At 53.2% G+C, this 26196-nt stretch overlaps 1 protein-coding gene across 1 annotated transcript in view; it reads left to right on the plus strand.

Moving 5' to 3' along the window:
* SRGAP3 (SLIT-ROBO Rho GTPase activating protein 3) overlaps positions 1–23970 on the plus strand; it is a 103776-nt gene extending 79806 nt beyond the window's left edge. Inside the window, exons 9-22 of the mRNA XM_086619211.1 lie at positions 1–198; positions 1538–1622; positions 4123–4150; positions 7373–7475; positions 10143–10203; positions 10602–10679; positions 11794–11928; positions 15467–15572; positions 15848–16075; positions 17554–17633; positions 20114–20294; positions 20904–21053; positions 21399–21726; positions 23554–23970. Coding sequence (XP_086475337.1) covers positions 1–198; positions 1538–1622; positions 4123–4150; positions 7373–7475; positions 10143–10203; positions 10602–10679; positions 11794–11928; positions 15467–15572; positions 15848–16075; positions 17554–17633; positions 20114–20294; positions 20904–21053; positions 21399–21726; positions 23554–23970 — 2178 coding nt within the window. The remainder of the gene's footprint in view (positions 199–1537; positions 1623–4122; positions 4151–7372; positions 7476–10142; positions 10204–10601; positions 10680–11793; positions 11929–15466; positions 15573–15847; positions 16076–17553; positions 17634–20113; positions 20295–20903; positions 21054–21398; positions 21727–23553) is intronic.
* The last annotated feature ends 2226 nt before the right edge of the window (positions 23971–26196 follow it).

Here is a 26196-nt window from a genome sequence, read left to right on the forward strand (position 1 = left end):
GTACGAAAAACTCTGGATGCCACAATGCAGACTTTGCAGGACATGCTGACAGTGGAAGATTTTGATGTTTCAGATGCCTTCCAGCATAGTCGCTCCACTGAGTCGGTCAAATCGGCTGCATCAGAGACCTACATGAGTAAAATAAACATCGCCAAGAGGAGAGCCAACCAGCAGGAAACCGAAATGTTCTATTTTACGGTGAGTGTCATCTCATGCGATACAGGACACAAAGCATTAATTGCTAGGGCTGGGTCCCGTTTTAAGTGCTCATTAGTGGAGAGCAAGAACCAATTCAGTCTCTTCTAAGTATTTGTTTTCTGTCTGATTTGGGGCTGGAACGCGTTTCTCAGTGGCAGGGCAGTGCATAGGGAGTGACAGCGCAGCGTCTGCCTGGTTCTTCTTTTGAAGGAACAACTGGAGCAATGGGTTGTGACCAAAAACTTGAAGAAGTCAGTAGGAGTGGCTCAGAGCAGGGCAGCAGACCCCAGCCAGCCTCGCGGTGTGTCTCCATTCAGTGGCTGTTCCTGGAGGCCTTTACAGTTTGGAACCGTTGGCCAAGCCTTCCTCTTCTGGCTTACACAGCCAAAATCTGCCCTTGGCCCCTGGGACGATCCGAACGGTCGGTTGTCTCACGCAGGGTGCTGGAGGAAGCCTGGCAGGGCAGCACCTCGCCGTGGCGCGCGTGCCGGGTAGGGGCAGCTGCGCTGTCTGCCCGCGGCCGCGCGCTCCCAGGCAGATCCAAGGTTGAGCACTCGGAAGTGCCAGCAATAAGCCGTCGGTTCCGTGGAAGTAGCCCTTGCTTAAGTGTGATTAATAGGTGAAGGTTAATAGCATCTTGCGATACGTTGCATGGAAAAGCTTCTACTTTCTTTTACCAGAATTATTATTCCAGTTCAGGGGAAAAAGAATTGCTGTTTTCGTTATGAGTTGTGCTTGGGTTTGGTTTAGTGCTTTCTGCAAGAATTTGCTCTCTCCCATTGTCTTTCGTGTTCCGTTTCTGTCTCCCTCGCTCCTCTTATCTCTAAAATTACTTGCTCTTGAGTGTCACCGGGTGTCGAACAGTCTCACAATGAAACGAGGTGTTGTGCACAGCTGGTGTCACCCATCACATAAAGCGTCCGATGGTCCCTGACCAGGGAAGGTCTCATGCACAGGCAGTTCTTGCTCTGCATCACTTGTTTGCACAAAGGCAGAGCTCCTGACAGTGGAGGGAAAGCCTCTTTGATTTTCCAGGCCATTCCCAGCAGCCTGACAAAAGAAGGCTTGCTTTGAACTCTTTTCTTTGGAGCTCCTTGCGTTCCCAGGCAGGAGGGGCAGCACCAAGGAGACCGGGCTAATAAGATCATCAGGGCTGGGGCTGGAGCAGTGGGAGGTGATCAGACCGTGCTGAGCCCTGCGGCGCGTTGTCTGGTTTGTTAGAGCCCCTGGGCCCCACCGAGCCCCCTCCAGCAGCCCCCCGGGCAAACGCGTACAGCAATTACGGGCTGTTGTTGCCAAGAGTCTTAACCCACCTTGTTTGTTTTGTTTTTAATTCCAGAAATTTAAAGAGTATTTGAATGGCAGTAACCTTATCACGAAGCTCCAGGCTAAACATGACTTGCTGAAACAGACTCTTGGAGAAGGTGAGTGGTGGGTCAGGTCCAGGGAGGAGCCTCCCATCGCAGGAGATGATTTTAAACCAGGCGTCATCTCTCAGTTACCTGCTGTCTGGGTTTTCCTGAGTGACTGATGGCTTCTGTGGTTGGCTGCTGCTGCTAAGTTTAACCAGTGACATGCAAAATCATCGTTTCTCTGGAATTTTACTCTTTTCCCACCGTCCTTTGGGAGTGCACATAGAGAAGTTTGTCTGAGTCTTACACTATATGCCAAACTGCTGTGTTACTTTTCCAGCAGCAAAGAGATTCTCACCCATTCCAACCTTCTGCCTTTTTCTTTTCTCTCCCTCTTCTTCCCTCCTTAGTGCAGCCCTGAGCACTTGCATTTTCTTGTCCTTGATGCTGGGCTTCTGTGTTGCACAGTTGCCAGCAGCCTTGTTGATTTAATGGGCCCCTTGCCCCCCTGGCCATAGGTGGGTTTTGACTTGCTCTAGAGCACTACTCAAAACTCATCCTTGTTTTTAAAAATCTTTTCCATAGCAGGCTTTCATTACTCCAGATAATTTCACAACTGTGGTTTAGAGCACACACACACAAACAGAGGGGGCAGTAACGTCTGGGGGAGGCAGGAGTGCGTGGCTCCCGCTGGGCTCCGCCACTGCTGGGGTAGTGATGTGCAACCATGTCCCTGGCAGAAGATTTTAGCTCTTCTAAAGGATTTTTTAAAATTGCATTATTTCCAGTGTAAAGAAGATGGAGATGAGTTAGCATCCCGATTTTCCAACAGGAGAGAATATGTTTAAATTAAAATACACAAATGGTCCATGGTCATGTTTTAACAATACAAAAATTGTACTCCTCATCTCAGAGTAAAAAATAATTTAGCTTCTTGTTGGCTATTTTGCCAAACATATTTTCCCTGCCAAATTTATTTAGCCTTAAAATCCACCTTCTATTTAGATCCTGTAGTACGTTCCGCTCGGTGGACACTGAGCCAGGTCGAGGCACAAAGTGTAAGCACAAGGAGGGCTGCAAGGGTAGATGCAAAGGGCTCCATTACCATAGTTGTTCTCCCAGGAGTTTCTGTGCTCCCTGTAGCTGCCTCAGCCCCGGTCACCCTGCGGAGCAGGTCGGTGTCAGCCCTCCTGCACCCTCACCGGCGCAGACAGTCCCATTCCGGAGCAGCGTGGCAGGGCTGTGCGAGGCTCGGGGCTGCCGCGTGGTGCCGGGCAGGGCTCCCAGTCCAGGGCTGAGCTGGGACCGTGCCGTGGGCGAGGGAATGGAGTGTGCGCTTCCCGGAGATTGGACCCATCTGAGCTCTTCCCGGAGATCACAGATCAATACAGAAAAGAGCTCTGTTTATGGATACAGTGCTGAGACTCCCGTGGGTTGGTGCAAGAAGCGATGGATCTGTTGAAGATGAACTTGCTCACCGTCCTGGTCTCTCACGCAAGAGCCGTACTAATGCCGTACTGCGGAGCAGGGCAGGGTCAGGCCTTTTCATTCTCTAGAGTTGTGCACAAGCAGCCATGGAAACTTTCTGGATTTCTCCCAGGCCATGGGATCATCTTGCTATGTAGGTGTCCGGCAAATATTTAGCCCAGAAATGCCAAATGCTGCATTTCAGCATGAGCTGATTCTCGTTAGGAAGAAGTCTGGGTTTGCAAAACACTCATGTGGAATTATTTTCTTTTTCAGTGAGGAATTGGCTGCAATCTTGCTTTCCGCAGGTGCCAGGGGAGAGCAGGAAGGAGGCATGTGCAGCCAAATGCTTCCTTTCATGTGCGTTAGAAAACGGAAGAATAAATCAGCTTTCCTGGCCTTGGGAGAAAGGCACAAACAGCATGTGAAATTAGTTTATTTTTTTCCAGTGGATTGACAAATACTTTAAAAAATGAACAGATCGTATCAGTGGTGATATGCGGCCATTTTTGTGAAATGCAAGCACTGAAAATCCACGAAGGGAATGAGAATACTGACAGCCAGAATAGAGTCTGCCCGATGGTGATTAGATGGGCTGTTATCTCACAGGAAAAGCTGGGGAGCTGAGCACTCCGCTGCATTCAGGTGCTGTTAGTGGTCCTCCACCAGGCAGTTGGATAATCTCAGCAGCCTCCCTGGGGGCTTCAGCCCTTATCAGCCTGCCCCTTTCCTGCTTGGGTTTTGCCAATCCCCCCTAGTGTAAATGAGCACTTAGTGCAGGAGGCCTGCCGTGCATCTGGTTATTTCCAAGACAGGCTTCGTATTGCAAATAAACCCTCAATGTCAGTGGGAATTGAAGACGCTTTCCCTCTTTTCTGGCTGAGTCTTGGATTTCTAATATGTCTTTTAGTGGTGGGGGCTTGCATAGCAACAAGCTCGGCATCTCCCCAACCCTCCGGCAAGTTCAGCTTCTTTTTGCCAGAAGCCATTAACTCGGGCTGACAGATCCAGAAGGGAGTGTGTGAGTTCCTGTGCAAATGTGGTTGAACAGTCCTTTGGTGGGGACCGATGTGGAGAGATGATGGAAACTTGTGTTTCTCCATAGGTGAAAGAGCCGAATGCGGAACAACCAGGTGAGCAGTTTCTTCCGCTTCATTTGCTGTTGGGAAGGAGGAGGGTGGCCGTGGGAGAGTGGTTTGCTTTGCTCCTGGTGCAGCTCCGTGGGGTTCAGATCTAACCGTCCTGCAGCTGCCCTGGGCCAGAGGGCAGGGGGTCCGCGGCTCCCCGCACCGCTGCCCGGCTGCTCAGCTCTGTTGCCTGAAGCGGATTAATTAGGGTGATGACAAACAGGCCCTTGTTTTTGCTGCAGTGTGATTTCTGGCTGGCTGGCTCTGAAGTGCTTGGAAGCGCTGTGTCAGCGTGGTGCCGTGCAGTGCCTTGTAGCATGGCTGAGGTTGGGTTGAGTTCAGACAGTGCAACACAAGGGTGTCCGCCTGCTCCCGACCGTCCCTCTTCATTTGAGGACTTTGATATGTCCCCAGAAGCCTCTCCCAGCTCTGGCTCCTCTGCCCAGGAGTGCAGAACGTGCCTGTGTTCGCAGACACGAACGGTGCTGGGATGACTAACGAAGAGGCGGCTTTGGTCTGTGTCCAGTCCATAAAGCATCCCACAGAGCTCTGGTGGCTCACTGAGACATGGGCCAGCAAAGCCTCCGAGCCTCTCCCCAGAACATGCACAGCCTTTCTCTGCCTGATCTTTTTTCAGCCCTGATTCAGTGTTTGTAATAAAACTTGCAATACCAGCAAATCCCCCTGTTCCATGTTAGAAGTGCTGAAGCGGATGGTGAAGCCTGGGCTGCCTTGGCCCGGGGCAGCGGGGCACCTGGCACTCTGTGCCACCGGTTCCAGCACCGGACACCCACCAGGGCTGCGGCGCGGGGCAGCGCGGTGCCGTCAGGGCAAAGAGGGTCCCCCCACCTGGCACAGCCGGAGAGCGGGACCTGCGCACGTGTCGCTGCGCTCCGGTGCTCCGGGGAGCTGCTGGTGACCGTGCTCCCTTCGGATCGGTGTCACGGCAGCCGCTCCCCGCTGCAGTTGCTGCCTCTCCCCGCAGGTCCCCGGAGAGCTGCCCTACGGCACCCCGACACCCGTGGTGCCCCGACACCCGTGGTGCCCCGCCGTGCGTGGAACATGGCCTGGGAGGCAAGCCATGGGTGCCACAGGCCAAAACAGTCCAAGGGATAAACAGCCTCCTGCGGGAGGGGTGGTGGCACAGCTCCTGCTGCTTCTCTTTGCTCTTGTTTCAGCAGTTGCTCTTGCTCCACGAAGGAAAGCAAACAGGAGACAGTGTCCTTGTGAGGGGCAGCGCCGTAAGCGCAGGCAGAACCCCCTTCCCAGCAGACGGAGCCGGAGACTGGCCGGCCTGGCCGCCTCGCACCAGACAGCGCCCGGGGAGGGGGGTGACGGGGCAGCCGTGGCACAGGGTCCCGAGTGCCCACGCAGGGTCCCGAGTGCCCATGCAGGGCTGCTCAGCTGAGGGCCGGGTGGGTGCTTGGCTGGGCAGCAGTCGCGGCTGCTCCGCCGGTACCAGTTGGAGCAGTGGTGAGGAGCTATAGGAGTGTAGAGGCAAATTGCTTAATTAAAGGCATCTGATAAAGGAACCAGCGGATGGCAACTGTCACCTTCGCATCACGGCTCTGTGTAAGTTGTACGTGTCCAGTCGACTGCGCTCTGTGAGAACTTTCGCACGAGGCTCCCAGCGCTCGTTTTTGTTTGCAGTCATGATCTCTCCTCTACGTCGTGTAGCCTGGGGGTAGAGGAGAGATCAGAGATCGGTGAGAGATTTTATGCTGGTCTTTTCTAGATCTAGGTGCTTGGGTCTTCATGTCCTTCATTATCAGACGAAGAAACCAAAATGTGAATAGCATTAATGAAAGCAGCCCTCCCAAGTCCTGATCCCTGCACTAAAATAAGTCCCACGTTTCCATGGCCTTATCTCCAGCAGCAGTAGGTGTCTGTTACCCTCGCTGAAGTCAGCACGGTCTCCAAGGTCTGTGCCCATGACCGATGAGGACCCTCGGTCACAAGCTAGTGGGGCAGGGTCACGCCACTCCTCTTCTGTTCTTGGAGTTGCTGGTGGGTTTGCTCGTGTGTGTTGACTGGGCTCAAACCACTGTTTGGTGGTTTGAATCTGGGGAGCACCTGCCAGAAAGACGGAAGACTGTTCACATCCCTGTGAACGTCTCCCATACAAAAGTTAGCTCCAGAGAGGTGGAGGTGTTCCTACCTTCCTCTTTCTGGCCATCTATGAGCAGAATGAGATCCATTTAGGGATAAAAAGGAACACTGCAGTGTTTTCCAGGGGTAGCTGTGGCTTATTTTGGAAATATCAGCTGCTCTTGGTGCTTTTTCAGGCCAACAGAGTGCTGAACTGGTGGAGGTAGGAGGCAGGTGTTAAAAATCCTGCTGAGCACCAACGCCTTTGTCTTACTTCTAAAACCGCTGGTACTAGCACAAACACTGAGCAGCAGTTTTGATATTTGGCATCTCAGAGAGGGAGAACAGTATCTGCAGATGGTGGGTGCTGAAGACAGTTGTGACCAGCTGTGTTTAGCAGCTTTGTTACTCTCTGGCTCGAATGAAGCGAGTTCTGCATGAAGAGCCATCCTGCTGACTGGCTGTCATTGTTGGCGTGGTCCTGGCTCTGGAGAAGGATGGTTTCCAGTAGGAACCAGGACCCCTCGGGAAGCCCGTAGCAGCAGCTCATTAGATTGCTGTCTGTGGCTGCAGCTGAGCCCAGAGTCTGTCTGATAGGGAAATACTGGAAGATTATGGGGAGGGAAAGTAATGGGTAGGTTGTTGTTAAATGTTTCTATTATCAAGATTAATTGGAATTTATTACTGAAGTAGAGGCTGCAGTCTTGACCTTGACTTGAAGTTAAGTGCAGTGTACAGCTCTGGTTTGCTCTGGGCTGCCTCCAGGTCAGCTCTGCTGCCCGCTCGGATGCTGCCAGTGGCACCCGGGCTCAGCCTGCCCGTCGTGGCACTGCCCCCAGAAGGAGTTAGTGCCAGGGTAGCCCGTGCCAGGCTGCTGGAAAGGGCTTTGGAGCAAGCAGAGGGCACGTCCGCAGGAGCCGGGGTGCTGTGCGCGGTGCGGAGCCGAGCTCTTTGCAGGTCCGCCGGCTCCTGGGGTCTGCGGCGGGGACGGCAGAGTGTGGGGAGCTGCGTGGCGAGTCCTCACAGGGCGATTTTTCTGTTTGGTTTATTTTTTATCTCGGTCATAACCTTTGAGATCTCACCCTGTCATTGCATTTATGTTGGTGTTTTGTTGATTTCTTTTGTTCCATTTTCTCCCAGGCCCCCATGTCTTCCCCCTAAGCCACAGAAAATGAGGAGACCTAGGCCTCTCTCAGTCTATAATCATAAACTCTTTAACGGCAATATGGAAACGTTCATTAAGGTACTCGCTGGCTGACAGTAGGAGTTTGTGAACGCTGTGAATGTAATGGTGGCTTTCCTGTCCTGACTGCTGGCCGCTTTCCTTCTCGGGGGGCTCTCTCTGGTCCGCCCTGCACCCAGCCGACGTGGCCGGCGCGCGCTTTGCCTCGGTGACGATTTCTCTCCGCAGCTGTCCTTGCCCTTCGAGCATTCCTTGCATTACCGTCCCCCGCAGCGTGCCCGGGGCAAGGGCGGCACGTGCCGGGGGCTCTGTGGCACAAGGTGCTCGTGGCTGAGCATCGCCGTCATCCAGCACTGCTTCCACCCATCCTGGGAAGGGAGATCAGACAGCAATGACAACCCAGCACCCTCAAAGCATCAACAGATCCCCCACCTTCCCTTTTTCCACGCGTTTTTGGTGGTCGCCTTCCCCTGTGGCTGAGGAGGAAGATAAAATGACTCACGAGCTCCCAGAAGGCATCTCCCAGTAGTAAGGACTGGCAGCCTGGAATCGAAGTGCCGTGTGTACGGGTGGCTACGTGGCAGTGTAGATGTGCTAGCCTCATCCTTAAACAAAACCTATCCGTAATAACCACCCAGCTGACTGCTCTCCGTGCCGGCGGCTGCAGCCCTGTCGTACCGCTCGGCACTGACCGCGCGTCTGAAGGCCCCGTCCCACGGCCCTGGGAGGAGGGCTGACCTGCAGGAGGGTGGGCGAGATGGGCACAGAGCTGCCAGTCTCTCCCGTGGGAGCCCGTTACCTCGACGCACGCCAGGAGAGGAGACCCTACGGCTCGTACGCTGTCTGTGACCCACGCCAGTGCCTGGCCGGGACCAGGGGCTCGGCTTCCAGCGTTGGAGCAAAGCGATTCCTAAACGGCTGCTGAGTGGTCTCCAAACTGTCGCTGGTAACACGCAGCGTGTGGCCTTGATAATCGTGGGCTGAGGTATTTTCTTCATTTAAGCCGGGGTGAACTCCGATGAACTCAGTGAATACCAGCGCGGTCCCAATGGAAGGGGCTGTTTGGCCCTGCTCATCCCAGGAAATTACCCAGAATGAGAGGTTTGAGGGGAAAAACCGAAGAGATGTGGGATTTGTCTCAAAGAGTGTCTCCAGCTATCTAGGTACTGATCCTCTGAAATCCAGCACTTTGCTCTCGCCTGGCTGCTGGAAGGATTTCCAAAGGAAGCGATGCCGTTCCAGTTGCTCAGAGTGTTTAATCCTGCGCTGAAGAAAGCTTTAGTGAAAATACTGTAGGAAGCAGTAACGACAAACTGTTGGATTAGGTAAACTAATAGGCATTGTCCGGCTCCGATTTATTGCCGTAGGCTCTCCTAGTGCAGCCGTAAGCCGAGAGCGGTGTTTGCAAACAGCACTGCCACCAGTGGCACACGGCCGGCCGACAGAGCCGGTGATCTCTTCAATACTTGTAATTATTCCTTACTTAAACCGATTGCTAAAAAAGGAGTGCTCATTAAAGTCCAGCCCGTTCAGCGCTGCGGAGGAGGAATGATGTGCAGCGGAAATCCATCTGAGCGAGCGGGTGTCCCGCGCCCGCGGAGAGCCCTCGGGGGACGGTGCCGTGCTGCCGGAGCAGTCCCCGAGGCCAGGTGCTGCCGCGGGAAGCGTGGGCACCACGGGGCGCAGGGCTGCGGGTGCTGGGTGCACCCCCGGGGCAGCTCTCCCCAGAGCCCCACCTGTGCCTGGCCTGGGGCTGGCAGCTCCTCCGGCTCCCACGAGTGCCGCAGGTTCAGAGAGAGAAGAAATCCGAGAGGCCGTTTCTGGCGGCCGCCGAGGCTCGGTGCAGCGCGCCGGACGGGCTTTGGGAGGGGGGACAGCCCGAGGGTTGGACCTTGCTAAGCTGCCATTGCATTTCAGCGTTCATGGCCTCCGCAAGAGATGCTTACCTCTAACTGAACTTATCCTTGCTTAATCTTTTCTCTTTTTCCCCGCTCTGCTGCTTTTTTGTGTTCTCAGAGGAAGGAGGAATGCGCGAACGAGAAATCAGGTATTTACTGGAGGCCAGTCTGTGAGACGGAGTGAATTAAGCAGAGAGATGCAACTGTACTCTCCTGGAAAAAACAGCCAGGCAAAGCCCCTACGGAAAATAAATGTCCATTTAAGACAGTCAGACACGGCTCACGTTCCCCCTTGAGCTGCTTCCATGGGGGCCTGGCGAGAAGCAGATTTGAAACAAAATCCAGAACTCATTGCAGGTTCAGATACAGGCAGTTCATGTCACACACTATGGTGTTTTGGTGATTGTTTTTTTTAGCATCTGCTGACAATGGCTCTTTCTTTAGGTGGAAATATTGTTGTAAGCTCTGTTTCTGGAAGCTTTCTATTTCATCAGACAGGTATAGCACAAGTTTTATTTCAGCTCAGCATCACACCTTTGAAATGGAATGGCTGTGATCCAGTTGCATCAGTCGCCTGTCTCAAGCAGACAGTGAGCAGCAGTTTTTCACACGCTTTAGTGAGAGCTTTTCTTGTGCATAATTGACTGCACATAGTGTATTCAGCACTTTTCAATGGCTGGGTGTGTGTAGTGCCTCCTTTTCTTAACTGTCCACTTACTAAACTCAGTAGCGCTGATCTTCAAATCTGGTTTTGCAATCTTTAATGCATTTCCTGTCCTTTGTTATCAATAAGCCAGTAATTTTTACTTTTTCCTTTCCTTTCATGAAGGATTCAGGACAGGCTATTCCGCTCGTAGTAGAAAGCTGCATTCGTTACATCAATTTGTACGGTAAGTCGATGCAGTGATACCAACAGAAACTTTCTGCAAAGGAAATCAGTGCTTGTAGTGAGCAGGGAGATACAGCAGAGATGCCCGTAGCCCTCGCTACGTGGGCTCAGGTTATAATTGCAGTGGCACTGTAATGTACTTGTAGCATTGGATGACTGACAAATATTTAGGTCTTGGTAGCACTTATTCCAGTTAAATTGCCCCCCCAGGCCAACGGGAGCCCTTTCAACGCTTTGATCTGAGGGGCCTTGGTTGGAGAAAATGAGCAGAAATGAATTGCGGCAGGCTATCCCCGTCTTGCTCTGAGCCTTTCCGGGTGCATCAGCTCCTGATTTCTGCTGTTCTTTACCAGAAAGTACCGTGTAAGAGTTAATCTTTTCTGTAACGTTCTTTTCCAGGCCTTCAGCAGCAGGGCATTTTCAGGGTCCCTGGCTCCCAGGTGGAAGTCAACGACATCAAGAATTCCTTTGAGAGAGGTGCGTTGCCGGGGTGTGCAGCTGCAGCTGGGATGCCGTGTCTGAGCAGAGGGTGTTGGTGGGACTTTCCGTGTGTGCTGGGTGCCTTAGTGTGTAAATCCCACACTAAAGGTGTTTCTGCTATGAGACACGAGGAGTTTTTCTCCCCTTCCAGGTATCTGAGTAGTATCTCCAGCCAGTAGCAAAGACTCACTTAGGGAAGGAGTATGAGAAGTAGGTGCAGACATCTTTTCCGCACTCATTAATTAAGAGCATGAAAGCCTCAGATGAGAGCCATAAAAGAGTTTGTTGGGGATCCATTTTTCTCCTTCCTGCAGCAGTTTGCCAAGGGAGGAGCAGCAGCACTGCCGCGTGTACCTGGTGGCAGTGGTGGTTGTGGAGTTGCTGGTGATTCTGCTGAGAAAATCACATGGAAGGTGGAAGGCTGCCAAGACAGGGCAGAACAATTGGGCTGCCACCGAGTGAAGGTGAAGCCGTGAAAGGGACGGTCTAGAGGGGGCCATGGCACCCGTGGCATTCATCTTTGAGCAACATCAGAAGGATCAGAGCGAAGGTGGCCAGGACAACGAAGAAAGCAGTGGTGGGATTGTCAAAGGCTGGAGGATTTGCACATCCAATTTAAGAGGAATCGCTATCCAAATCCCTTAGGAATTGAAAGCCTTTTATAGTTTTAAGTTGGTACAATGCTATCCAAAACCATTCAGTTCATTCCGGAGGCATAATTGCATCCTCCAGCCAAGCCTGTCTTCTCAGGCGTTCATCGTTTAGGTCTGCTCAGCTCTCTGAGCTGTTGCCTTTAATGGAAAAACGCACTGGGCTGGAAACTGTGAAGGAGAACCAATTAATAACGTCCTCATCTTCAGGAAAGGCTTAAAATCTCCACAATAAACTGGTTTTTAGTAGGTAGGGCTACCACATGTCTCAGCGTGATGCTGTGCAGCAGGGTACCTTATTAAACTCTCCGCTCCCTGGGAACATGCGTAGCACTACCTTTCCATACAGAGGAGGGGTTTCTGAACTGTGGGAAATTTTGAGTTTCCACTGAGTTAGGAACACTTTTTGTATTAGTCCAGCTTGATAGTAATGCTGGAAGTAAAAGCTCTTCTCTGGGCAGGTGAAGATCCCCTTGCTGATGACCAAAACGAACGTGACATTAATTCGGTGGCTGGAGTCTTGAAGCTGTATTTCCGAGGACTGGAAAACCCCCTCTTTCCTAAGGAAAGGTTTCAAGATCTGATATCTACTATAAGTAAGTACACGTGACAGCTCTTTTTCGAAATAGGGTGGGACAAGAGAAGCAATAAACGGGGGGCAAGTACACCTGAGTGTTGCAAATAGCAGCTTATGCTGTGAGATGGGCTGTAGATCTGCAACGGAAATTGTTGGGAAAAGACATTAAGAGTGTGCCTTGGCAGCGCTGGAGGCGAGAGAGAGGTAAAACATCTTGCCATGGCTCTTTCAAATTCTCCTAGTACCATGAGGATCACCAGAGGGTCATCTCCCGGCCGAGGCCAGTGGGCTGCACGTGCATTTGTGGGTTGCATGAGGGGTCATTAATTGCTCGAACAGGGCCGGCTGCTGCCCTGCCTGCACGGATCTCTGCGGGTAGCGGCAGCTCCCGTGCCTGCCCGTCGTGTGTCGTGCAGCTGTGGCTCCTGGGGCCCAAAGGGGTTTTGCTGCTTTAGCTCCATGTCTTCTGCTAAACATAGCAAAGGCCAGTAACTCTTGGCCGCTCCCAAAGCTGCTCTGACCCTTGAGGCTGCGTGCTTGGTTTCAGCCTCCCTGGATCAGCTGTTCTCCACGTGTTTGCTATGTGCATTTCCCGTCCCAAAGAAAACCAGAAAGTGCTTTGGGGTGTGAGCAGAGGTAGAAGCTGAAGGGTTTTAATCATGAAGATCTGGGATTGATGTCACGGAGAGTTTGGTTGCTTCTTGTTCTGTCCTGAGTTCTCCTCCCAGCTCCGCTTGTTCTTCTGCAACTGGAGAAACAGATATCCCAGCTGGGGTTTATTTCTCCCAATACATTGCAGTGATGACGTTTATTTATTGACAAGTCGTGGAGATTACTCCCCTGGGGGAAAGGAAGAAGGCAGAGTGAAATTGCTGTTTCAGGGATGATGGAGGAGCATGTTGCACGCTCTGGCTACAGGACGACTTTATTTTACCAGAGCAGCGTTGGGGTTGTTTGGGGCTTTGAGTGTCTCGGTACGGGGGGTGGCTTCAGGGACACTGACTGGTGAAGATGTGCTGAAGTCCTTTGTTTGGCTTTCGCTGCTCCCAGCACCTTCACCCCCTTGTAATGTTAATGTGTATAACTGCTGGAGATTTAGTGATGTCCAGAAAGACAGGTGATATCTAGAGGGGAATGATGCAGGGGTGAGCGTGTTCCAGGAGGAGAAGAATGTGCTCTGATTTGTCAAGAACTGTTGTTTTATGTAGTAGCTTAAGGAAATTCACTGTTGCCTTTTTGGATGTGTAAAACAGCACAGCACACCTGTAACACAGCAAACAGAGGAAGCTGTTTCTGCACAGTTCCGTGCCCTGGACAGGGATTTTTAGCCTGACTTGCAGTGCTCGTGCCACCTGCCTTCCCCGAGGGCTTGCAGCAGGCAGAGCAGGGAGCCCCAGAGGGCACAGCCGCAGAGGAGGGGATGGGTCCCCTTCAGTGCCAGGAAACGTGCCTGGTGCTTGGTGACGTGACTCTGGGTGCTTGCAGATAGGCTGCTGCTTGGGAACCATCCTTAATTAGTGTCAATTTACACAATTTATTAAGCTTTTGGGAGCTTTTTGTTGCAAACAGCATCTGTTAATTTTCTGGACAGAATTCTATTCTCAATTTATTTTTTCTCATTTTAGCAAGAATCTTCCTTTTCCTCATCTGTCATTTCTTTTCCTGCTGCTGTTGCTACCTGTTGATTAAGGGTAGATTTTAAATGAATTACAGTGCCTTGTTCCCATTAAAAGTCTGACCTTAAGCGCATCTGACTTTCTGCCACGTAAACACAGGCTCTGTGATAGGTGTCCAAACCTAAACAGATTGAAGAAACCTTTCTTTGAGAACTACTGCCCAGTAAAATGCCACCCTTGCTGTAAGATGCTTCATCTCATTTTGTAATTACGGCGGAAAGGCCAAACGCAGCCGGGCGGTTTGGGCTCCCCACCGCAGCGCGTCGCAGCGCTGCTCGGGTTTCCCTTGGCTCCTGGGAAGGTGTGCTGAGCGAGTGTTTTGCAGCAGGTGCTGCTGCGTGTGGCACGGCCTCCGAGTGCCCCTGGAAGCCGCAGAGGCGCGTCATTCCCTGCCGACGTGACGGAGAAGCCAGGCTTGCCGGCGGCAGAGGAAGGGCTGGCTGGTCCTTTTGCTTGGGGGGCACTGAGACCTTACCTGGAAGCGTTTCTCCAACACACGTGAGAAACAGCTGGCTGGGAAAGGCACTTTGTGTGCAAAGGTTCATTCAGGGGTGTGCCCGTGCTGTGGGGTGATGGATGATTATTCCACTCATTCTCTGAATTACAGCCAGTCGAAACATTTTGCGAAGTGAAAAAAGGCAAGTGCTTCAAGACAATTTGTTCCTCTGAGTTTCAGCGCAGATAGCTATTGTTGTAGGTTTTTATCCAGGTTTTATTTGATTTTTTTTTTTCCAAACGTTCTCTTAAGTGAAACCAAACTGAAGAAGCAGAGAACCCAATAAGCAGTAACAGGAGATAAGCACATTCCTCAAAAGGAAAAGTTTCCAAAATGAAATATTATAAAGATTTCAGTCTTTGCACCGAAGCCAAATTTTGCTCAGAATTTTTTAACAAATGGCAGCCCAGCTGCACGTTGTCAGTGAGTTTTATGATTAACAAATGTCGAAGTTGGAGCCAGCGTAGGAAAGTAAGGATCCCTGCCGTGCACCTGAGGCAGCCTGCTCGCAGCAAAGCCTGAGTACCCTTTGCTGTCTGTAAAATATAAGCCACAAGATTAACTATCCAGACGCTGTATTGAGCAGAACTAGCTAAAAAATCCAATAGCCCCGGGGGCTGGGACATGCTGGCAGCTGCTGCGGACGGCGCTGAGCCCCCTCGGCGGGTGGGCGCTGGAGCAGGGCTCTGGCAGCTCTGCGGGCAGAGGCGGCTGCTGCGCGGGGGCTGCGGCACCCGCCTGGTGCGGGGCTGCGGGAGGGTGGTGCGGGGTCCCCGGCGAGGGAGCTGGCACTGAGAGCAGGGCAGCTCTAAGGGACCCTCCTTCCTACGGCAGGAAGCTGCTTCCAGATGGCAGCTGTGGGCTTTGCGCGCTGCTGTGGAGCGAAGGGAATCTTAAAGTGCTGACTCAGCATCAGTCCAGCTCAAATTCCCATTAAGACCAGTGGGAGACTGGAGCAGAAGGGCTCAGAAGGACCTGATGGTAACCCATAAGGGTAGCATGAATAAAAACCTCCTTTTAAAATCTGCCCTGGAAAACCAAGCAGTGCTCCGTGTTCCAGTGCCATATTGACTTAAAGCTTTTGCGAAATAGTTGTTGAAGAATGAACTGAATGATGCATAACCAGTTATTTTAAAAATCAAACCATGGAAATGTCTGTATTTGATGTTTTTACTGAATCTGAACACATGTATGAATTCACCAGTGGAGGAGCACTATGCCCAATTCTCTGCTCACACCTTAGTGCCAAACCAGTGGATCAAGTCGGGAAACAGGCCGTTCTTTTCCTTGCATAGTGGCTACTAGATCTGGAGCAAGTCCCTCTGGTGCCGCGTTGTCTGGTCCTAAGAAGGTGTAAAGATGTGCTTTCTATCCATGTGTTCCAGAAATCGAGAACCCTACAGAGAGAGTGCACCAGATCCAGCAAATCATCGTCACTCTGCCCCGGGCTGTCATCGTTGTCATGAGATACCTTTTTGCTTTCCTTAATCAGTGAGTCTTTTTTTCCTCTTTCATTGAGTTTCTCCTTGCCCTCCTTTTTTGTTTTCAGGGCTTCCCTGTCTTTGTTGCATGAGTCTGTTCTGGTATTGCCAAGGAGAGTTGTGTTCTGCTCCTTCCTCCGCCGTGCCTAGCCGTGGCTGTGTTCGGGGAAGATGTGCAGCTCAGTGGTGGTTGGTCTTTTGGGTGGTGGGGGTTTGCTGGTGGGAGGCTTTTCCGAGCGACCGGGGAAAGTCGGCACTGCACCTCCCTAACGCTTGTGCTTGCAGCTTGTCGCAGTACAGCGATGAGAACATGATGGATCCCTACAACCTGGCCATCTGCTTCGGACCCACTCTGATGCACATTCCAGACGGGCAGGATCCGGTGTCCTGCCAAGCCCATGTCAATGAGGTCATCAAAACCATCATCATTAATCACGAGGGCATCTTCCCCAGCCACAGAGAGCTGGAAGGACCTGTCTATGAGAAGTGCATGACTGGAGGGGAGGAGTACTGGTAAGGAGCCGGGGCAGGACTTCAGTGGCTGCAGAACTTCAAGCCACATCCAGTGCCAGGGTTGTCTTCTGGCACTGTACGTTAAGAGTGAACCCGTGACAAAATGCAGAGCTTTGGCTTGATTCCTGGTAGGCAGAGAGCTGACCTCCGCTCGCGCCGGTGTCAGAGAAGGGATCTTGGGAGCAGAGCCCCGAGAGGATGGGGTGTGAAGAGAGCTTTGGGGGAGTTCAGAGTTAGCATTCAGGGCAGCCAAGCGGAGGCTGAGCACGGTGCTGGGGCGCACCTGCCCCTCAGCAGAAGGGCTGTGCCTTTTTGCAGTTGTGCCTGTTCCGTGTCGTGAATCAGGTGTGCCGGTGGTGCATGTGTTTGACACGCTCCTGCCGTTCCACACTGGTTAAGAATCTTACTCCGTACCAGGCTGTCTGCACGGTCCTTAGTTAAATACCGTCATGAAACGAGGAGGATTTTGCACATCTAACCGATTAGTCTCTACTTACATATGTCAGTTTTGCTTTTTATTTGAGCCTTGAAAACAGAGACAGTTTCGCTGACTTTTTCTTTTCATTTTCTCATGCTGACTCAGCATTATGAGCCTCACAAAAAACTTCAGGAGAACATTGTTTCCAATATGAATATTAATATTTATAAAGAATCTTTTAGCTGCAGATTCACAGAAGTATGTTCAGAGCAAACCAGGAACTTAGGTCAATTCTAACCAAATTCCTCCTAGGCTGGAATTTTTGAGTGAAGTCCCATAGTTCCATTGTAATTTGCTAGTTGGATGAAGCTCCTTAGCCCAAAGTTAACTTGAACCTTCCAGTTCCTTTTGTCTTGTCAGCGTTACAAGACAGATGAGTTTGCATTAGCTGGGGATGGGACCGGCCGCGTGCGATCGCATCGCGTCTTTCTGGTGCACAGTTCGCCCTACTTGGTACACCCAGGATAGGAAAACTCCATAAACAAACTCCCACGTTAGAAGTGTAAGTGATATTACACACTTGTCTGGAGGATGCTGGAATTCTAAACTGACTTTCAGATCCAAGTTTTAACAAACCAGTATTTATAACAGACTCGAACTGGTTTGTGTGCAAGTTCTATGCATTTCTGAGACCTGATCTTCCCTGACCCTGATCACTTGCCACTGTCCGTATGATGCAAGCAGACGATGAGATGCTAAAACTCATGGTGAATGAGTGGAACATTTTGACTTGGCATCACTTTACATTTGTTTTGCCAAGTACGAGTAAGATGCATGAGCAACAGAATGTGATGTTCTGGGCCTGAAGATCATGTCTGCTGTTCTCAGAGCCAGTTCAGAGATCTGCTGTGATTTAAAATGACAAAACAGTCCTGTGAAAACTAAACCCATAACTCAGGTGTCGCAGGGGCCAGAATTTCCCTCCACAACTGACTTGGGCGAAGTCCCTTAGGAGCAGAGTCTCGTTCGTTCTTTGAGAGCATGGTGTGCTTTGTTTCAGCGACAGCCCGCACAGCGAGCCCGGCACCATCGACGAGGTCGACCATGACAACGGCACGGAGCCGCACACCAGCGATGACGGTGAGCGCAGCGCGAGCGGCAGAAAACGGGGCACCTCCCTTCAGCTGATTCCATTAGGATCATCCCCTGCCGAGCAGCCATCTCCTTGGCAGAAACTAGGTGCCCCTGTATTCAGGCGAGCTGCAGCCTGGTTGTCCCCGCAGTCAGTTCTGTTTGCTCTGGTGACAGAGTGCTGCTGCTCGCCTTGGCTCGTGTCCGGCCCCCGGAGCCCGCTGGCTGCACAGGGCGGAGCAGGACACGTTGTGAGCTGGGACCACCTGGATGGGTGCAGCCGGTGTGAATCCCTTGCAATTGGGTGCAGCATCAGTGTTCGTAACGCTCTGGAGAAGGCTCGGGTCCAGCTTTGAGTAAGCTCCTCTCTGCCTGCACGTCTGTGTAAACCAGCTCAGAGTTTCACACGGGGGCTCTCCGTAAAAGCGTTGAAGCTCACGGCGATGGCAAAGGCTGGCATGGAAACAGGAGCGCTGGCAGAGCTGGGCGAGAAGCGTGCTTGCTCCAGGATGCAGTGCCAAAGCAGGAGGAAGCCCTGTGCTTACTGTGCCCCCACAGCACCAGCAGCTTGGCCGCAGGGCGAGGGTGGGAGACGCCACTGGCGCTGCAGAGGGGCCGTGGCACCATTCAGTGGCAGGGCTCTGCTGTGCGAGGGCACCGGGACGCTGGGACACCGTTCAGTGGCAGGACTCTGCTGTGCGAGGGCACCAGCACGCCGGATGCCCCTTCTGCTTTTCTGATGGCCGCTGTTCCCGTGGGTGCGTCCTGCCCCGACGAAGCGTGGGCGCCTGCCGGGTCTGGTGGGCACCGCGGGCGGGAGGGAGGGCGCAGCTGGGCCGGACGGCTCCAGGCCCGTGTGCAGCTGCAAATGGGAGCCGGGAGAAGATGAAGGAGGGCAAGCTGCTGTTCAGCCAATTTTATGCTTGGGTGGTCACATGAATGGCTCTGATTGGAGTTTCTGGGTGATTAACTGTGGCGCAAGTGTAGAGAAGAGGAGCCGCTTTATTTCGTAAATTTACATATTCCTTACTCCCCTCTCCCTCGCCCCCCGCTCCCTCCCTGCTGGGAAACTCAGTGTTTCACTGGGGCTGTGAAAGCCCTCCTGGGAGCCTCCCCACCATGTTTCCTCTGGAGTGTTCCCCACGGATCCTGCTGCAGTGCTCCCCAGCACCCGGCCGCTCCTGGTGCTGCGGGTGTGTGTTTTAAGGGGGGGATCCTGTCCTGTCCCACGGGAGGGGGAACGGGGCAGGGGTCTGAGGCAGCATCTCCCACGTCCTCCTCCGGTGTCGTCTCCTCCGTGTGGATTTTGTCGCGGAGCAGCACGATGGGTCGCATCCTGACCGCTGCTGATGCTGAGCCTGTGGTCAGCGAGGAGGCAGACGGAGCAGAGCGAGTTTCCACGTTTTAATGAGAACGTGACAGATCTGGAGACGCTGGGCGGATCTGCCCAGTTTAGCTTTGTCATCGCCCGTCTGCCAGTCTCCAGGTGGGGTTTAAAATGTTCAGATGTCTCAAATAATCAAGGTGCATTAACTGCTTTCTTGCTGGCTCCGATAGTGGCTAGAGGTCGCTGGGTGGTGGCCACTTGCCTTCTCACCCCTGTCTGGGAGCGAAGTGAGGCAGATCGCTCCTGCCAGCGCGGAGAGAAACGCTGTCACCGCTTTGCAGTTGCTGCCGCGGTTTCTCTGGGATTGAGTGCTCCCAGCTGGAAACATTTGCAGAAGAGCCGGGCTCCCTCGCGGGCTCCTCAACGCCACACGGGCTCCTCTTTGGGCGCACCAGCAGCTCTTGCTGTGGTGCCCTTGGCCAGGGGCTCAAAGGTTCCTGGTGTCCTCATGACCTCCCAAAGTGAAGTCCTGCCTCAGCCCTCTTGGATTTCGGGCCCTGAGCTCCCAATTTGTGAATTCCTGGTGTTTGGTAGAGCTTAAATTAGAAAAAGTGGAGAAGCGGTGAGGCAGAGCGCTGAAGGTCTGCACATGGCGGGGGTGATGCAGAGCAGCTGCCTGGCCAGAGCGACATCATCGTTTCTGTGGGGATCCCCAAAGGGGGTTCATTACTCATCAGCAATTCAGGACAAACTGTCTCCAGGGTAAGGAAAGGAAGAGAAGGTAAATGGGGCTTTGATCACAGTATCTGACACAGCTGGACAAAATCCCAGCCTGGAGGATAATGGGGTTCTGTAACCGAAGAAATCACTTTATAGGGAGAAAACAGGAGTGTGGGTGACGATGCCATATGCATCAGAGATTTCAACTACTCCCCATCTGGTTTGTAGCTTTTTGTAATTGCCGGTAGTTTGTGAGTCTGTGAGAAATTCCAGGAAGGCTGGAAGAACAAAAAGAGTTGATCAGTCTGAAAATAAGATGCTTTGTACTCAGTGTAAGATGCTCTGGGGAAGCTGGGGCAGCAGCATTAGTGCTGCTCTGACGAGATGCCTCTTTCTAGGATTTATAGTGCCCTTGTGATTGTTGGGCTTCTCTCCTTTGCAGAAGTGGAGCAGATCGAAGCCATCGCAAAGTTTGACTACATTGGACGGTCTCCACGAGAGCTCTCCTTTAAGAAAGGGGCCTCGCTCCTCCTGTACCATCGGGCATCAGAAGACTGGTGGGAAGGGAGACATAATGGTGTGGATGGCCTCATACCCCACCAGTACATTGTGGTGCAAGACATGTGAGTAACGTGGCGTGTGTTGACCTAGGTTGTTAAAACCACATAAATCACATACTTACATGAGGTCCACCTTCAGCTGCCTAAAATAGGTGGGCAGATTTTCCCTGTTTTAATGACTTCGGTGAAAAATCTGGATCTGTTTGCGTATCCCTCTCTGTTTATTGGCTCAGGTTGTTTCTTGTTCAAGGTGATGAAGCCAAGCACTAAATACTGTACTTCAGTGTGCCTGAACCCTGTCTGTCATTGACTCCTTGAAGTGGCATGACCCAGGCTTAATATTGGCCTTGCCCCCTCCGTACGTTGACCTGGCATTGTTCAGTGCCCACCTGACCTGTAGGCAGCTCTCAGGGTCCTTCACAAATGCCACTTCTGTTACAAGTACTGTACCTGGATTCATTAAAATCCAACTGCAGTGCAGAGAGATATGGAGACGTGACGTTTGCTTTTTCCAAGCTCTGGGTACTGTCTGAAGCGGTGGCCTCGGTCCAGCCCTTCCTTAGCAACGCCTGGAGCTGCTGGAGTGATGATGTTCAGATCCATGTTGTGGCCTGGGCCCTGCCCTCGCTTCTGGGGCAGAACACTCATGCTGATGGGGGTCTCCTTTCCCAGGGATGACGCGTTCTCCGACAGCCTGAGCCAGAAGGCGGACAGCGAGGCAAGCAGCGGACCGCTGCTGGATGATAAAGCCTCCTCCAAGAACGACATCCAGTCTCCGACTGATCACATCGTGGACTATGGCTTCGGGGGAGTAATGGGCCGGTAAGGAAACGCTTGTTTTCCCGTGAACGCAGAGGTGGTCGCGGTCACGTGTGGGGAGAGTCAGTGTGTGGTGCAGGGCAGGCTCCAGTAAGCACTGGAGAAAAGTGTGAGCGTGGAGGGGGTTTTCATGCTCGTTGCTAACGCAGATCTTAACAAAAGAAGGTACAATGCTGTCCTTTGCTTGGCATGGGCTAAAATGTCTGTCTTGCCTTAGTCTGCTGGAGCTGAAAGGCTGGAGTTGGGTTTGATCTGAACTCTCAGAGCTGAGCGATTGTCCTGCAGCGTGCAACCAGACGCTTTTGATCTGACGGACGGTGACCCAGTCTTGTGGTGGATTCTTTGCAGAGTGAGACTGAGGTCTGACGGCGCAGCTATCCCTCGCCGTCGAAGCGGGGGGGACACCCACAGCCCGCCCCGAGGGCTGGGTCCTGGCATAGACACTCCTCCTCGAGCGGCGGCCTGCCCGAGCAGCCCCCACAAAATACCTCTTAACAGGGGCAGGATCGAGAGTCCCGAAAAGCGCAGAATGGCGACATTTGGCAGTGCAGGCAGCATCAATTTCCCAGACAGGAAGGCCTTGTCCGATGGCCACCCGCTGAGATCGACCTGTGGATCGACTAGACACAGTAGTCTCGGCGATCAGAAATCTCTAGAAGCAGAAGCGCTCGCAGAGGTAAGAGGGTTGTGAAGGGACCCCGGTGCCAGGGAGCGAGAGCTGGAGCTGGAGTCCCGGGGTGGTGCCGCAGAGCCCCTTCCATCCCAGCACGCGTCAGAGCGGCAGTGCTGCTGTAGCTGCCAGGGTTTAAAGATGAGAACGAGCAGCCAACAGCTTGCCTGCTCCTCCAGCTGTGTCGGCTGCTCTCACAAAAGATATGGCCTCCTTCCCCAAACGATGTTTGTGTGAAACAACGGACAGAAACGTTCGATTCACCATCGAAATGCGCTGGCAGCTCTTGGCTGCCACAGGGAGGGAGGTGCATTATCTTCATCTGATGCTCCATAAGGAGCTTAGGAGGAGAAAACGGGATTTGCCAAATCAGCATTTGACTGATGCTCAGTGCTTGGAGAAAAGTGCTTCAGGGTTGTCACTGGCCATTTGTAGCAAGGACCTCAGAATGTCAGCCAAATCCCAGTGTGACGCCTCCAGCCACGCGACATCGTTGGCGTCGCACTGGGCCATCGGTTCCACAGTGCTCATAGAACTCGTGCCACCTCCAGCACAGCCGCAGGTCTCCTCTCCCTGCCGCTGGCAGGAGGCCCCCAGCCAGGAATCAGTCAGGTTGTACCAAACCCGTTACCATCTCGGAGTGGTCCGTGCCCGGAGCAGGCAGCAGAACTCTCCAGCCTCTCACGGAGAACGCAGTTGAGGCGCATTCCCGCAGATCTGCCTGCGCGGCGGCGGGTCGGGCTGTCCCAGGGCCTGGGGGCCAGGAGCGCTCGCTGCCAACGGGCTGTTCGGGGTCCCCCAGCTCAGCAGTTCCCCAGCGCTTTGCTTGGTGCCACCCTCCGGCACGAGCAGCAGCTGTGGGACAGTCAGTGATGCCCGGGCAGAGGGTGCAGCTGCTGGGGAGACTGCTGCCCACCACCTGGCAGCAGCTCTTGTGCCACGGGCTTTGACAGGCTGGTTTATGTAGAATCAGCTGCTTTCAGTGGGATAATTAATGATGGTTGCAGAAAGGAAGAATTCTTACTGTCCTGTTTGCTTTTCCAGCAGCCATGCTCCTTGTTCTCTCGCTCTGCAGCGCGCTGCCCAGCTTCTCTGTTCATCCAGAGCGTGTGTGTGGTGTGATCAATACAGAGCTACGGTGGTAGGGCAGCGCGTGCCCTGAGCCGTGGCCGGAGCGGGGACACCGCGTCCCCCTCGGGACGGGATAACCACGTCCACAAGGTCCCTGGGCTCAGCTGGCGGGCACCAGTGTGGCACCCCGCAGTGATGCCCGGGCCACCTTCCCCAGGCGCAGTGCAGGACTGTGGGATCCAGGACCTCCAGAGAGACGGGTGCATGCTGAGGACGGGGCACGAAATGCCCAATTTTCTTGGCTTTTGGGTGTTTTTTTAAAACCTTGGAAAAGATTCTCACTCAGCTGATGTACATAAATACTTAACCTTGAAGCCTGTAGGGCTGCTGCAGTTGGTAGTCCTGAGGCTTGGTTCTGGGAGAGTGTTTCCACTCATTATCTGAACAGCTGAATGGAATTAATTGGAGCTAACTTGATAATTATTTCCCTTCTGCTGATCCTCTGAACGTTATCTGAGGCTCGCCAAGCGTTTTGTACACATGCTAAAACTGAGGATTCTTCTACACAAGGACAGAGAGGAGAATTAACTAGAGCTGCTTTTTAAGGGATCGATTCGGTTGCCTTAAATCCCTTCTCCGATGGTCTCTCCGAGTTAGCGGCCCTTAATTCACTTCACGCAGTTTCTCATTGGGGTGGGGTGCTGGAGAGTGGGTTGATGCCATGGCACGGTGCTGACATCCCTTTGTCGGTGGCGTTCGCAGGACATCGAGAAGACCATGAGCACGGCGCTGAACGAGCTGCGGGAGCTGGAGAGGCAGAACACGGCCAAGCAGGCCCCCGACGTGGTCCTGGACACGCTGGAGCCCATGAAGAACCCTCCGATGGGCGCCGCCAACTCGGAGCCCGCCAGCCCCCTCCACACCATCCTGATCCGGGACCCTGACGCTGCCATGCGGCGCAGCAGCAGCTCCACGACGGAGATGATGACCACCTTCAAGCCGGCCCTGTCGGCCCGGCTGGCCGGGGCTCAGCTGCGGCCCCCGCCGATGCGGCCGGTGCGCCCGGTGGTGCAGCACCGCTCCAGCAGCAGCAGCAGCTCGGGGGTGGGCAGCCCCGCCGTCACCCCCACCGAGAAGCTCTTCCCCAGCAGCTCGGCGGATAAATCGGGCACCATGTAGGCTGGGGCACGGGCAGAGCAGCGCCAGGGGGTGGGAGCGGGGCCGGCGGCTCGGCAAAGCCTCGCTCGGCCACGCGGGAAGTCCAAACCGCGCTCCAGAGGAGCCTCTCCAGAAGGGGAACAAGTGCGCAGCCTCGGCCTGATGGTCGATCGTACACGCGTGTGTGTGCGTGCAGGTCCGTGCGTGTGTGCACACACCCCCCATCCATGCAGAAACACTTCCCGAGCTTGCAGTCCTACGGCAGGAGGAGACGGCGGGTCTACGTGTTGGCACTGGAGAATACGCGCTATATGTAGAAGTATATATTACAAAAAAGTGTACAGAATCGGGTGACTTTTTAAAAAAAAAGTAGATTTACCTCAGAAACTGGCCCTGAAACGTCCTCTCTAGAGATGTTGGGGTTGATTTGGGTTTTTTCCAGGCTATTTGTCTCTGTGTGTGTGTGTGTGTGCGTGGAGGTACGTAGCAGCTGTGCGTTGCACAATACAAGGTCAATCCTGGAATTTATTTTCTGCATCTCTTGGCATTTAAGAAGAAAAGGGGTGGGGGTGGGTGGGTGGGAAATACAGTGGCTTTTGTTCACTGCTGGACTATGGAGAGGAACTGGAAATTCCTAAATGGCAGCGTGTGTCGGGCTGGCTGGAGTGTCTTTTCAAGGTGAACCCCGAGACACCCCACGTGCGCCGCGCCGCCCCGGCCAGCGGCACCCGGCAGGAGCAGGGACAGAAAACGAGGCGTGCTCCGTCCGTCGCGCCGGGAGGAGGATGCTGCTGCCCCGGGGCGCCCGCGGAACTCTGGTTTTCCTGAAGATTTCAGAATGAACACGGACTAGTGACAAACCTGTGGTCAAGCATAAATGGAGAAACTTACACCCTTTTGAGATGCTTCATTTCCCTTTCCCCACACACTTCTTTCTCTTTTTCTTTTTTCAAAGAAAACACCTGATAATGTCTCGACAGATGGGACTTTGGTACAGAGGCTTTGGTACAACAACGTTCCCTTATTTGAAGTTGCACAGCAGCACATGAGGGTCTTGATTCAGATTGCGTCGTCTTGCATGAAAGCATGAGCCATATTTGACCATATCAGATGCGGAACCGGTCTGATGAGGTGATATTTTGCACTTTCTGTACTGTACTATATAATACAACAGTTTGAGTTTATGCAAAAGAATCTACATTTTGTTTTTCCTCTGAATGTTTAACCCAGAGAAAAAGGAGGCAGAAAGAGCCGGGGATTGCACGGTCCTTTGTCCGACAGCCACGTCTCTGTAAGCGCTGAATTCAAGACACTCTGTGCTTCTCCTGCAGTTTTTTCCTTCCTGTACAGATTTCCATGCAATGACCCGTGGTTTAAGTCGGTCACTTCATGTGATCACGTGTGACCCCAGCGTGCGACCGGCCGCCGAGAGCCTCAGCCACACGGAAGAGCCGCGCTAACGGCTCCTGGTAACGTTCATCCGTTCTCCCTGCCGATTCCTGCTGTCCTGTCTGTCCCGGGCACAGCGGCCGGCGAGCCCTCCTGCCTCCGCCGCAGCCACCTGCCTCTGCCCAGGGCTTTTTTCTTTCGTTCCCCGCCTCATCCTCCTCTCCAGCGCGGCTGCAGACCCGCTCACGCCTGGCCGGAGGAGCAGCCGGACTTCCAGAAGGCTCTGGCCAGGGCGGCCGAGCCCCGCGGTCCCTCCGGGGAGCTCGTCCGTGCCGTGCCCACATGTGCCAGCCGCCCCGGGCCGTGCAAGGTGGCACGTGCCTCCGTGGACGCGGTGTCACGCGTCCGGTGGGACCGGCCCGGTGTCCGTTCCCGTGCCCCGTGCACAAGCATGTGTCCCTGCGCCCCCCGCCCCGCCGCGCTCTGTATATATCGCTGTACTTGCTTAAATGCTGGAAAGTAACTGCTAACATGTAAACTGTACAAAATAGGCTGAAATTAGATGAAAGCCGATGCCACTCACCAAATCTTTGCACTTAGTAGGTAGCTCAGTGTAAAAATAAACCCCAATAATAGTAATAATAAAAAAAAAATAAAAAAACAAAGGCGCAAAGCTAACCTTTGGGTGTACAGTGGGGGAGAAGTTCTGTACGTGGTGATTCTGTCGTTGTTCCTCCGTACGACGCCGTGAGGGGAAATGCTGTTTATGTGCTTGTCCGTTAGCGTTGCCGACATTCGTCATTACCACCGTTAGTTCATATCGGTGTTTATTTTTCTCCATCACTTCCCCCCCTTCCC

This window comes from Tauraco erythrolophus, chromosome 12, assembly GCF_009769465.1.
Source record: "Tauraco erythrolophus isolate bTauEry1 chromosome 12, bTauEry1.pri, whole genome shotgun sequence".
NCBI lineage: Eukaryota > Metazoa > Chordata > Aves > Musophagiformes > Musophagidae > Tauraco > Tauraco erythrolophus.